Here is a 13,543-nt window from a genome sequence, read left to right on the forward strand (position 1 = left end):
AAAATGAGCATTTTGACTACAATCATAACAGAAAAAGCATGGTTCAGTAAGACACAAACAATTTCTCAGTCACTAAAATGCAGCTTCAAACTCACCACCTTGTAGCTGACTGACATGGATAAATGTTGTCTCTAGTCCTCAATTTCCCTCGGCAAATGAGCACCACGCACTTCCCTTCCCTTATGCTGCTCCAGCACCCATTCTGAACACAGGATCAACTTTCTCCTGTCAGAAGCGGGGCTCAGTCACCACTGACAGAGTTTCAGTTTTCTTTGTCTTCCCACCGCCTTAGTGTGGTTCTTACACCATCTTCCGTTGACCACGTGGTGCAGGATGGCGAGAGGCAACTACTGTCCTCACAGATCGTACAGACACGGCTGCTGGGCCCACCTCTGTCAAACCCTCAACTCTACGAAGTAGAAACTAGCTTGCTCTAAACCTATGCATTTGAATCCCGGACCCCGGGGAGGGCCTTGTCCCACAGGTACCATAATCCCTCTCTCTAGATTCCTATCTGCCAGTTGAGTATAAGGGTCCTGGATGTTGTCTCCTCTGGAATTCTCCCTGGGACATATCAGTAATAAGCTATTTCTATTAACCATGTATTTCTGATATTGCTGTCTCCATGTATCCCCTGACCAAGACACTGGACATAGGTCAATCCAGCGCACAAAGGAATCTGCTAATAGAAACAATTGTTTGTGTTATTTGCTGTGGACACTTAGCCATCAAGCCACCCACCAAGATGAAGAAGTATGCTGTGAAGAGCACGCCAAAGACATCCACCCCCACCTCCCCTGGAGCGCCATCAGGGCAGGGCTACCCTGTATATGCAGAGGGAGGACACAGTGCCCGGTTAGAAGCATGTTCCACAATCTGGATAGCAGTAAAAACAGTATGCAGCCATGAGGATACTTTTTTTTTTTTTTTTTGAGAAATTAACTATGAATTTAGCAAAGAACCTGGAATAAAATATTTAATAGCTGTTCATTTTCCTGACACTACGAACATGTGACAATCTGTCTGTTTTTCAGAAGGCACTTCAAAACCTGAGGTTCCTCTGTGAGCATTAATTACCACTGTAAACAAAACGGAGGAAAGTTAAGGGGATTCAGAGGAATGTATCCTGTGCAGAAAATCCAGTGCACACACTTCTCTGGGAACTATGCTAAACAGGCTTATCAGGAATGAGGGCTGTTGGATGAGGAGACTGGACTGATGTGTAAACATGTTTCAAAGCCCCAGCCGAAGAGTCCTGAACTCTGCTTACACTGTTGCATCATCCGTATATAAACAGACATGTGCTTTCGGAGTCCTATTGCCAACTTGGCAAAAACATTTACTGCTGTGCTTTTCTTACTTGGTTGCTCTGTAAACTGTCCCTTTAACAGAAATCAGAGGTGAGTTAATAATACCGCTTTGATGTGAGATGATGATCCTTGGACCAGAATGAGGTCAAACCTGGAATGACTTGGAAGGACTTCTTTTGCTTAAGCCTTAGGTAAAACTATCATGTCTCAAGATGAAGTCGGAAATGTAAATGAACACTAACGTTTTAAAAATTGGACTGTCTTTCTCTCCACTTCTGTAAGGAATAATGAAAGAATAGCAGAAAGTGAGAACAGAGCTAAGGTAAGTCATGAGAATTGATGCTTTGAAACCCAGGACCTTTCCCTAGGGCAAAACATAGCTAGAATGTTTTCCTAAGTGAGGAGCAACCACAGCAGACACCAGTGTGATTCATGTTTGCTGAATGATGAAGAATGAAGTCTCATGGTCTTTCCCAACTGTCACATGTACAGTTTCAATCCAGAATGCCCCATTGATTTTAGACCCGTGTATCCAACTGCCTACTTGGTATCAATGTTATATTCAACATGTTCAAGCTTGAGGTCATAGTCTTCATCCCCTACCCTGGTCCTCTGTTACTCTTCCACATTTCAATATGCAAAGCTCACCACTAACTAATGAGGCGAAGAAGTTGCCCAGGAGGTATCAACTCCAACACACTGCCAAGATTTTTTTTTTTTTAATTCTATTTCCTTACCACATCTTAAAATCCTCCAAATTCCTTTGTTCGTTTTATTTTGTATAGTTGATGTAGGGTCACACTCTGTAGTCCAGGCTAACCTTGAACTAGCCATCCTCCTGTCTCAGCCTTTTGAGAATGTATTACAGGAATGTACTACGGATACCCCAGCTTCCTGTGCCTTCCTTTATCTGCTCTACCATGGCTTTTGTCAAAGCCACCACCATCTCTCACCTCGACTTCCACAACAGACTCCCAACAGCTCTTCCTAGACTCTCCAGGGCCTTCTAAAGCATATTCCACATTGTCACTAAATTAATCCTTGTAAATGTAAATATAAACATCTTTCCTCCGGCTTCAACGTGTTCTGTAAGATGTATTTACACAATGTCTCCCTCACCTGTTCCCCAATAATACCAGGCTACTGTCGGGTCCTTGGAAGCTCTGTGTCACACCTAGACACAGATGATTGTTGGCTCTGTCATTACTGGCCATCTTCCAGACCTCAGCTCCTCTCTCAATGAAGTCTTTCTCCAAACCCAGGAGACAAGGTCACGCCTTAATGGTATCAGCCTCAATTCTACTATTTCTTTTTCCTTCAAGCAATTTCCCCTCAAGTAGGTCTCGATCTCATTTCACTAAGCTCCCCTCGTTTTTTTGTTAGTTCAAGTCCATGAAAAAAGGAACACTTCTGGCTTCTACTTGTAACCCTAATGGACCTTATGGAGCATCTAGCTGAGGGAAGGTGCACCTACTTGTTGAATTAATTAGTTGATAGATTAAGCTTCAAATGAAAAATGTAATTGTGGATGCTGTGTTACTGAGTCATAAAGTTGTTGACTATGGAACAGTAACTTTTAAAAACAAGCCCACCTATCTTGTGTAGCATTTCCCACTGGAAGCCTGACTCCTCAGCAAGTGTGTTGGAGACACACATTAAAACAGGAATCCAATCTCCCATGGGAGGCAGTGTAACTCTAACCAAAACAACACTATGTTATAAGCTCTAAATAAAACACATGAAATAATTATATAGAGATATCAGAGAAGAACCAAACAAGGACAGGAACTGGAGGGGAATAAAAACCCCAAATTTCGATTTGGATAATGTACTAGTGTGATTTGAATTTACACTGCTTTTTGGCTCAGGTTATTTCTCAAGCCCTGCAATACTAGAAAATGAATTTAGGAAGTTAAGGGGATATGAAGTCAAGTTTAAAAACAACAACTGTATTTCTACATATCTGAAGCAAAGTGATGAGAGAGGCCCAATTAAAGAATCTCATTAAGAACATGAAGATGAGCTGGGGAGATGGTTCAATGGTTAGGAACAATTCCCAGCACCTACACGGTGGCTCACAACCACCTCTAACAGCAGTTTCAGATGATTCCACAACCAGCCACACATGTAGTCCACACACATACATAGAAATAAGCACTTACACACATAAAATAAAAATAAATAAATCTTTTTTTAAAAAAGAATACGCATAGTTAAGTCATAGAAACTTTTGCAAGGCATGCATCACACATACTTATCTTGAATGCATTAATAATTCCTACAAGTCAAATATAAAAGGATGATGTTTGTAAATACTTGAAAGCTTTCACAAAGTGCAGGAACGGACAATAAACACAGGGAACACACTTGCCACCATTAGTCATTGGTGCCATAAAATCAGGACTATCATAAGATACTTCCACATATCTAGAATCACTCCAATCAAGAAAATTGATAATATCAGACTCTGAAAAAATGTGGGGGGGAAAAAAGAACTCTGTCTTAATTTGCAGGGAAGGGTGTAAAATGGTACAAATACTTCAGAAAAATCCTGGCAGTTTTTTTATAGTTAAACACATTTAATAAAAAATTCATGTATCTGAGAGAAATAAAAATGTATGTCCACAAATAATTTCTACATGATTTCTCAAATAATCCATTTTTTAAGTGCTTCAACGGTAAACAAAGAAAATCCACAATGCCATCAGCAGGTCAGGAAAACATGATGTATTCATTCAGTGGACTATACTATGAAGAGCTGACCTCCCCGCAACGTCTGATACAGCCATGACTCTCAGCACAGTGAGTGTGCCTCGTCAGCAAATGGCATTTATGGATAAATTATGGGTTGAATGTTTTCATTAAAACATGTATATCATAAAATTGTTCAATTTCAAATTTATGCCCTGTACTTCAATAAAGATGAAAATTAACAACAAATAAAAAGACAGCTTCTAACACACATACATATAAAATCAGAGCTGTGGGCTGGGATGTAGCTCAGGGATGTGCTCCATCCAAAGCATGGCAAAGCAAAACCCAAAACAAATCCCTAGCCAAACCAAATTACAGTAAGGCCATATTGGAATAGAGTGAGCCCTTAATTCCTTACAGCTGGCACCTGTGAAGGACACGCATGCAAACACCTGGAGCCAGCTGAGGCAGAGAATGGCACAGTGCTTTGCCTATGAGCCACAGACACCAATGACTGCCAGCATCAAGGCAGACCAGGAAGGCAGCAGCAACAGGATTCTCCTAACAGGTCAGAGAGCCAGAGAGCCAGACCTTACTGGCTTTCAATTTCTACCTTCCCAAACTGTGAAGAATACATTTATGTTGTTAAAAACCATCCACTTTTGTGGTACCTTGTTAAACGCATCCCTAGAAACAAATGCCATCTACCCAAACCAAAAAGTAATGAACTACTGAGCTAAATCTCATAGACTAAACGCAGTGACATAAACCCTATGACACACAAACATGGGAAAGTGGCTACCTTTGGCCCTAGACAATGTCATTGGGAGAGGTATGACGAACAAGGATGAGACAGGAAGTCTTCTGGTTGAATGAAATGCTCCCCCCTCCCATCTCTCTTCGAGATAAGGTCTTACTACACAGCCCAGGTTGGTCTCAAACTAGTGATCCTCCTGCCTCAGCCTCCTGAGTGCTGGAATTATAGACATGTATGATGCAACCTGACCAAATGAATCTTGATCCAGGTGGGGTTAGAGGAGTGCCTGCCTTTGCCTTCAGAGGCCAACTGAGTCATACACTTAAGATCTTTACATCTTTACAATGACTTTCAAAGTGACACCCGCAAATAAATGTTAACTCTAGTTAGTAAACCTGCATTTTGTAGCAGTTGAGGCTAACAGAAAATATTTCCACATCCCTTGGGCTTCAACACATGGTAAATGTGTGGAGAGAGTAAGAGTCTGATTTCTCGTCATGTCAAGGAGTTACTTATAAGGAGAGAATGCCAGCAAACCCTGAGGCCTCAGACTTGGAGATTACTGGGAAGGAAGGAGGGAGGAAGGGAGGAAGGGAGGAAGGGAGGAAGGGAGGAAGGGAGGAAGGGAGGAAGGAAGGAAGGAAGGAAGGAAGGAAGGAAGGAAGGAAGGAAGGAAAAAGCAGGGATATGGGACAAGAGGCATTCTCCTCCAAGTGTCTGCCTGAAAAGGCAAAATGGAAGGAAACAGGAGAAATAGGAACAGGCACACACTGCTGCTGGAGGCCCATTTCCTAGAATGGATGCTCATGAACTACATGTGAGGTGCTCCTTGTTTGTGTGGTATGGGATTCTAATTGAATACTTAGAAATGATTGTGTCTTGGTGTTGGGAAGGACTAAGAGAAGGGAATAAAGGATGAGAAGACTTTTCAAGTTGGTAGCTGTCTTAAGGTTAACTGCTGATTAATGGAGACATTTCTGGACATTTTATACATCCATGAGGTCAAGCGAGGCAAGAAGCGTTGGGCTGTGCTTTCCAGCCGGGATCCTGATCTCTAAGAGCTAAGAACCATTACGCTCTTTTTCATCTGTTCATTTGTTTGCTTTTGGCTTTGTCCTTAACACGATTTCTCTTTTGTGGAATACCAAGCAGTCTAATATATTCATACCAACAAATGTTTCAAAGTAACGTTTCCCTCTAAAATTATTAAGGCGAATCTCTCTCCTCCTGTCTTCCTGCCCACCTCTCTTTCAGTCTCTTAAATGTCAAGTACACAGATGTAAATGTCAAGAGCATCAGCATGCCTGGTCTGTCTGATGAAAAGGTGTCCACCCCAAGGGAACACTACCCACAAGCAGGGATACTTAAGGACTCTTGTCTGGATGACACTGCGGCCTGCCTCCCTCTGCGCTGGCAGCAGTTAACCCCACCTCCACTGATTACAGAATTGGTGGGCTGACTACGTCCCAGTCAAGAAACCCCCAGGGCAAGTCCAGCCCCTTACCATCCACGGGCTTGACCTCGGTGGTGGGCGGCTGTTCCTCCTGCGCCCCCACACTGCTCTCTTTGATACTCTCGATTTCCCGCCAGAACTCCTCCACTGAGGTGCTGCTGTCTACGGAGGCTTGAGAGTTGGATCGACTGAAGGCAGGAGGATGCAGGGACTCATTGGAGAGCATCCTGTTAATTCTTCGGCAGCGAGGAATGGATTTTCTGCGGAAAGAAGAACAGCTGAATGAAACCAGGTGTAAGGCCACCAAAGAACAGAATCTAGGTTGAGTCAACAAAGACCAGTTAGTGCTATGGGAGGGGCTTGACAGAATGCGCACCATGGGGGGGGACCATTTCTTCCCCCATACTTCACAATGATTCTGTATCGCTATATGGACATTAACAAGAATTGTATAAGTAATTATCACACATAAAATGGGAAATTGCATCAGTCAGCAGGAATGTGTACCACTAAAGCTTGTTTCTGTAAAGTGCCTTAGATGATGGCAAAGAGGTGAAAAGTCAGCTGACAGTAACCATGAGCATCCTTCTTAAAGGAAAACAAGAGGTATGGAGTGCTGGCGAGGATGTGGGGAGACCGGAAGATCTGTGTACAGCTGGTGGGAAAATGTTAGCTGGTTCAGTCTCTCTGGGAATCAGTACTACAGTCCATCAGAAATAATTTTTAAAAGATGTATTACCACATAATCCAGCAACTCCACTTCTGGGGCACACCCCCAAGTAACTGAAAACCTATACTCAAAGAGACATTTATACCCTCATGCTCATAGCAGGTGGTCATCAGTAGGCAAATGGATATGGGTGGTAGTATATGGAGTACTTTGCAGATATACTTTGCAGATGGTGGCTTAGTGGTAGAGCCCTTACCTAGTATGTGTGAGGTTCTGGGTTCAATGTCCATCAGTGAGGAGTATAACAGAAAGGGCATTTTGAAACATGCTTCAACATGGCTAGAACTTCAAGGCACTGTGTTAAGTGAAATGAGCCGGTCACAAAGGAACACAAAGGAAATCATGTGATTCCACTTCTGTGAGGACTGAGTGTAGTCAAGGTCATGGAGACAGAAAGTGGTTGCCAGGAGATGGGGGTAGGCAGTTAGGGTCTCACTTTTGCAATAGGCAAAGAGATCCATGATGGCAATGGTTGTATATTAGCACAGTATTTAATGATACTGGACTATACTTACAAATGCTTAAAATGGTAAGTGTCATAGATATGCATTTTAAAATTGCAAAATAAACAATATATTCAAAATAATTTTATCAAACCAGCTGCAGAGATTATGAGGTTGTGAATAAAAGTGATATGTAGCCTGTGGTAGGATGAGGAAGTGGGCAAAAAGCCAAAGCTCAGAGACCCTTGGCAAAAACGGGGAGAAGCACATCCCCACTAAGTGTGGGACTAATGGCTGAGGAGGGCGGTGGCTCCTCCCATGGCCACTCATTCCCAGGCAGCACCCCCAGGAATGTAAGAGAGCAGAAACCAGGGTCAAGCCCTGCGTGGCTTCATGGGGTTGGCTGCACATGTTAAAACACCTAGAACATAAAAACAGTCGAAGGAAGCTTGCTTTCAAAAGAGGCACAGTAGGCTACAAAAATTTCAAAATGTGGTCACTCAAAGAGATTTTGGTGAATGACACAAAATAAACCTTTGACTTTTATAGATGTAACTGACAAATACTACATTTCCTGAGAGCAAATTGTTTATCTGGAACACCCTGGTCTCCAACAATGCAGCTTGAATTTCTTTCTTTATTCAATAATATCTAGTATTCTTAATTGCTATAGTTTGGATCTTAAATCATCCCTAAAAGCCCTTGTATTAATGGTCTGCACCTCAGCTGGGGTGCTAATGAGAGGTCATGGCACCTTTAAAATAGGAGGTCTAGTCAGGGTTGTCACTGGGAACAAACCTTTGAAAGAGAGATTGTCACCCTGCTCCCTTCTCACTCTTTGCTTCTTGGTCATCATGTGTGAACATAACACACACACACCACCACCACCACCACCATCACCACCACCACCACACTGGAAAGGGTTAACCAGAGAAAAGGTACAGTGGTGTCCAACTCTGGGCTTTAGGGCTCCCAGGACAGCTACATTTGTTAAGCAGGGGAGCAATGGACTATCATCAAACTCAGCCATGGCCTGTAGCATCAGTAAAGCTCACTGATACATTCACATGAGATTATGCAAGAAGAGCAAGGCTACTTTTCTACAACAGGCCCAAAAAAAAGTTCCATCTCTCCATCTTTTCTAGACTGGAGTCACCGTTGCGAGAAGATCCTGCATCTGTGTCGCTGACCCTTTCCTGAGGCCTGATCATATAGAGTCTAGTTCTGACATTAACTGGCAGCAGAAAATTTACTTTTTAAAACTCAAGACATTTTAGAAAAAGGTATGAAATACTCACTTCTAAAAAATGCATTGTGCAATGAAAAAGAATTTTAGGCAGCCTTGCTTGATAAACTGTTGATAAGTTATTTTGTGAATTCCTTACTCTTGGGTAAGGCAGACTCGTGCATGCAGCTGAGACTTACATGTGACCCACAGGCTATCAGGGAGGTCGATGCTCCTCTTAAGGCTTTGGTGGTTGTCTTTTCCTTTTGTAACAAGACTAATTCTGAACACCACTAACAAATGCTCAAGGTATTGGTAAATCAACACTGGTTTCTTGTAACCCTGAAACTATCACCATTAGTCCACTGTCCTCCAAGTATCCTATTCAGAGAAAAGCATATGACTATCCAGAAATTTGCTTAATTGTGGATTCTACAGCCTAACTTCTTAAAAAAAATACACTGTCATAGGAGGGTAGCCTGATGGAACTTCACAGCACAGCATGTACAGATCCTGGGTTTAATTTCTAGCACCAGACTGTGTGTGTGTGTGTGTGTGTGTGTGTGTGTGTGTGTGTGTGTGTGTGTGTGAGAGAGAGAGAGAGAGAGAGAGAGAGAGAGAGACTTACAAAATTACACTTTTAACACAGACTAAGTTTGAAGAATTGTAACAATATATTCCAAGCATAAATTTAAAACCAAAAATTATATAAAACAAAATGGAGGCTCTTTCCTTGTCTGAATTATATCAGTATCACTATATAAAACAATTCTTTAAAAATTTTTTATTACTATTTATTTTATGTGTGTGGGCATTTTTGCTTACATGATGGTACCTGCAGAGACCAGAAAAGGTAACTGGATCCAGGACTGGAGTTACAGGTGGTTATGAGGCACCCTCTGGGTGCTAGAAACTGAACTTGGAAGAGCATCGGGTACTCTCAACTACCAAGTCATGTCTTCAGCCCCCACAACAGTTCTTGTTTTCCCTACTCAAAAAATATGCCATAGACATTTTTTTTTTTTTTTTTTGCAAGCCATGTCAATAACTACAGGCAGCAGAAAAATGCACCTTGGAATCCAAGCAAATGTGCAAATGTACCCAAGAACTGAAAAAGTCTGAAATCACATACTTGGGAGATAATAAGACCATCAGCTTGGTGACAGTAGAGTTCCCTACCCATGCAAAAGACACAATGGAATTTCCAGGAGAATCTTCCAGAAACTCTGCTAGCAGCAGGGACAACAGGTGCATGACACTGGCCTTGAGCAGCTGACAAAGACAGACATGCCAAGAATGCGTTAGCTGGGGTGAGCAGCTATTATTTTTGGCCAAGAAGTCAGACAGCACTTTGGGCACAAACGGCCTCAGAAGAGCTTCTGCGCTCATGGGAAGGGCTTCGGAGAGCTCATCTTCATCCCGGGGACAGATCACAGCCTCCCCTTTGGACACATTGTGCAATGCTGGTCCTCAGGCCCATTCAACAGTTGGGTGAGGCGTGGTCTACAGCTTCATACCTCACCATATTAGGACAGAATCACGCTTAGGTTTCATCAGATGTTTGTATTTCTTTTCTCCTTTCAGACCAAAACAATGCCCGGAAAATCTTATATGAAAAACAGAATGCAATTGTGTCACACAGCAACTTTAGCTAGGAAACCACTAAAGACTCAAAATAGACTGTAAGGGTAGCTATATATTCAAAATTAAATTAAAACAGAAAAGCTTTTCCTTCTCCACACTTTGACCCGTTGTCTTTTGATCCACATCTGTGTGAGACGGCGGCAGTCACCACAGCCACAGAACGTCCGTCCATCCACTCTGCTTTGTGGTCAGCCGCTGCACATGCCAGGCTGCCCTGCCTTTGAACTCCTGGGAATTCTCCTGCCTCTGCCTTCTAACTCATTGCAAGGACACTGGGGTCACAGATGTGCACCACTGCACTGGGTGGTATTCTTATTTTATTTTATTTTTTCTGTAGGACTCTATCAGCTGTTAGACTACTCAATGCTATCCCAAATTTCCCTGAGGACATTCTTTGTTTTATGCCTCGGCTTTCTCCATGCTTTACTTCAGGAACTTTTCTTCCCTAGGTCATGTTTTTCTTACTCCTGTCTACCCTGTTGTTAGGTCCATCCAACAAATGTTTCAGTTCACATTGTAGCTTTTGTATCAAGATATCCCATTACCCTTTTTCCTAAAGTTTCTATTTCTTTGTTGACATCCATAATTTCACCTTTTAATATTTGCCATCTTTTCATCTAATTTCACTAAAATTGAAAATTGTTATCTCTTAATGCCAACCATCTACATGCTGACATGCTGCTAACACAGATTGAAAACAGTTCACCCAGAGTCATTCTTTCCTATCTGGAAACTTGTGATTACGTGGTCAGCTGTCTCTAAAAGCTCTCCAGGAAGCTGGAGGACATGAGGCTTTACCCTAGAGAAGATCCTCTTCTCTCTGAGAGCTGGAGTGAGGGACAGATTCCTTCAGCCTCATCAAGGTTGTCTCAGACTGACGGCTGGGTTGAACTTGTCTTAGATTTAAACTTTTCTCTGGTTTCAGATACATGAAGAGGAAATTTGTGGGCACTCCAGGCCTCGCCTGCTCAGAGGGCTTTAGGGCTATGGCGCTCATATGCGCTCTCCCTCTCCCTCTCCCCTCAGTCCCTCCCTGCCCCTTCTACCTCTCTCCCTCCTTGCCCACTTCCTCCTTCCTCCTCCTTTCCTCTCTTCCCTCTCTCCCTCCCTCTTTAGAGTTTGGCCCCAGCCTCTTCTGCTGCTGAGGTGTCAGCAAAATTACCCACAGAAAGAGCTGTCAGAGAAAACTAGGTCCACAGAGACTCCAAACTGTCGCCACAGGGCAGCCAGCCAGTCACAGCTTCAAGTGCTGTCTCCGGGTCCCAGTAGAGTCCCTAGACTTAAGTAGAGGTGACTTTCTGTCTAGGAGGGCACAGACTCAGGGGACATGTGACCAGGGAGGGCGGTGACCACTGGGCTCTGCTCACATAGGTAGAGTGCCTCCTGCTTTGGAACTTGGCTCCCATCCATGCCTTTGTATCCACTGCTCTCCAGTGCAGTTTTCAAAAGTCAGGGTTTTTACATTCCTCCCCGTTAGCAGTTACCACGGAAATTATAGCCCGTCTCTACAGTCTGCATCCCAAATGGAGCACACTGTAAACCTCTGGGCTTTGAGACAGGTTGTACTGGGGCCAGGGAGATGCCTCAGTCAGTCAAAGGTGTTTGCCGAGTAGACAGAAAGACCAGAGTACAATGGAGAGAACTCCTGTGAAGGAAGCTGGCTGCAGTGGTCCACACCAGTAACCCCTGTACTGGGAGGGAGCCGCAGGCAGATTCCAGGGCTCACTGGCCAGTCAGCCTAAGCCATTTGATGAGTTCTAAGCCAATAAGAAGATTCCAGTCTCTAACAAAGAAAAAAGGAAGGATGGGTGGATGGCATCTGAGGGATGTCACAGCCAAGGTTGTCCTCAGACTAGCACACAAAGCACACACATGCACGCAAACACCTGCATGCATGTGTACCTGTGCATGCATGAACACACACACACACACACACACACACACACACACACACACAGGTTATACTTTTCTAAGCACGGTGTGCATTGTTTTAACCAACTCCAAATTCACTTGGAGAGCAAAATGTAAAAAACTAAAATGAAATTAAAGACTTGATAGAATATTTTTGCTATATACTATTTTGTGAGCCTTTATGTTCTCTCATTTTTTAGCAGATCTTTCCACGTGATGATTCGCTCTCACACACAACCTCATTGGATCTTTATGTCAGCCTCCTGAAGCCATCAATGCCAGGATTACACATCTCATTGCTTAATGAGGATGTCACATAGAGTCACGTGTGACACAGAAATGTCTGCTGTAATTATTATAATGAATATGAATTCTTCTCTAGACTTCAAGGCCAGCAAGGTCTTTCCTCAGTTTCAAGACCCACTTTCCATCACTCCTATCTCACATTGACACCAGACATGCTACTGTTTCTTACCTCCTCTGGAAAGCCATGCCTTCTCTTCCCAGAGGACACATGCTCTCTGAGCTCCTTTCCACCTGAAACACTGTCCTGAAGAGGCATGCCTGTGCTGCCTCCACAGCGTCTGAGTATTGTAGAGACTCAGAAATACTGGAAGAGTAGATGAGTAGTGACTATGGAGCTGGGGTATCAGCCCAGACCTTTGAATCTCCCTCAAAGCAAACTTTCTTAACTCCTGAAGTCCCTTGAGATCACTGTATAGCAGCATGTGACAATACATATTTTTGTGTCAAAGAAGGAACGCCATACAGTGACTTAAAGGACGCTAAAACCCGCTGGCCCTGTAACTGATTTGGAACCACTGTGCCCTCCCTTTCCAATCTGTAAAACAGGGACATCAACCACACAGTCTCTATGGTGGTGTTGTAAGGATTAAGTCAAGTTAGGATAATGATTAGGTGAAATGTCTGGCAAATAGTGAGCCCATGTGGTAGTAATTATCATAATGTACTAATCTGCTAACCTGCATGGAGCTAGATTTGAGGGCAGGCTACAGCCAGTGCTGAAAAGTCACCATGCTCTAACTGATCACTAGGAATGCCACTACCCAGAATGGATTTGTCAAAGCTTCTCAAACCTGAGTTTGTCCCCCAATTTCCTTACTGGCCCTCTGCCCCAATTTTTGCCCAAATTGCATAAGAATAGTCTTCTCCTAGGATTAACTGAAATGTGCTATTATTCTGACACAGGGGCTACCCCTTTCTCTGGTGTCCTCTTTCTTCTCTGGATGTGGACAAGAAGACCAGCATTTTAGCAGCTGTCTCAGTAGCACTGTGAGAGACAGTGTAGACATTCTAGTGGCTGACACAGAACCTCGAGAGCAACACCAGCTGTTGCTGATCCGTGGACTTCCAGA

At 43.3% G+C, this 13,543-nt stretch overlaps 1 protein-coding gene across 1 annotated transcript in view; it reads right to left on the minus strand.

Moving 5' to 3' along the window:
• Positions 1–13,543, minus strand: part of Arhgap28 (Rho GTPase activating protein 28) — a 169,682-nt gene that overhangs the window by 57,828 nt on the left and 98,311 nt on the right. Inside the window, exon 2 of the mRNA XM_036173361.1 lies at positions 6,266–6,474. Coding sequence (XP_036029254.1) covers positions 6,266–6,474 — 209 coding nt within the window. The remainder of the gene's footprint in view (positions 1–6,265; positions 6,475–13,543) is intronic.

This window comes from Onychomys torridus, chromosome 23 (genome assembly GCF_903995425.1).
Source record: "Onychomys torridus chromosome 23, mOncTor1.1, whole genome shotgun sequence".
In the NCBI taxonomy this organism is placed as follows: Eukaryota; Metazoa; Chordata; class Mammalia; order Rodentia; family Cricetidae; genus Onychomys; species Onychomys torridus.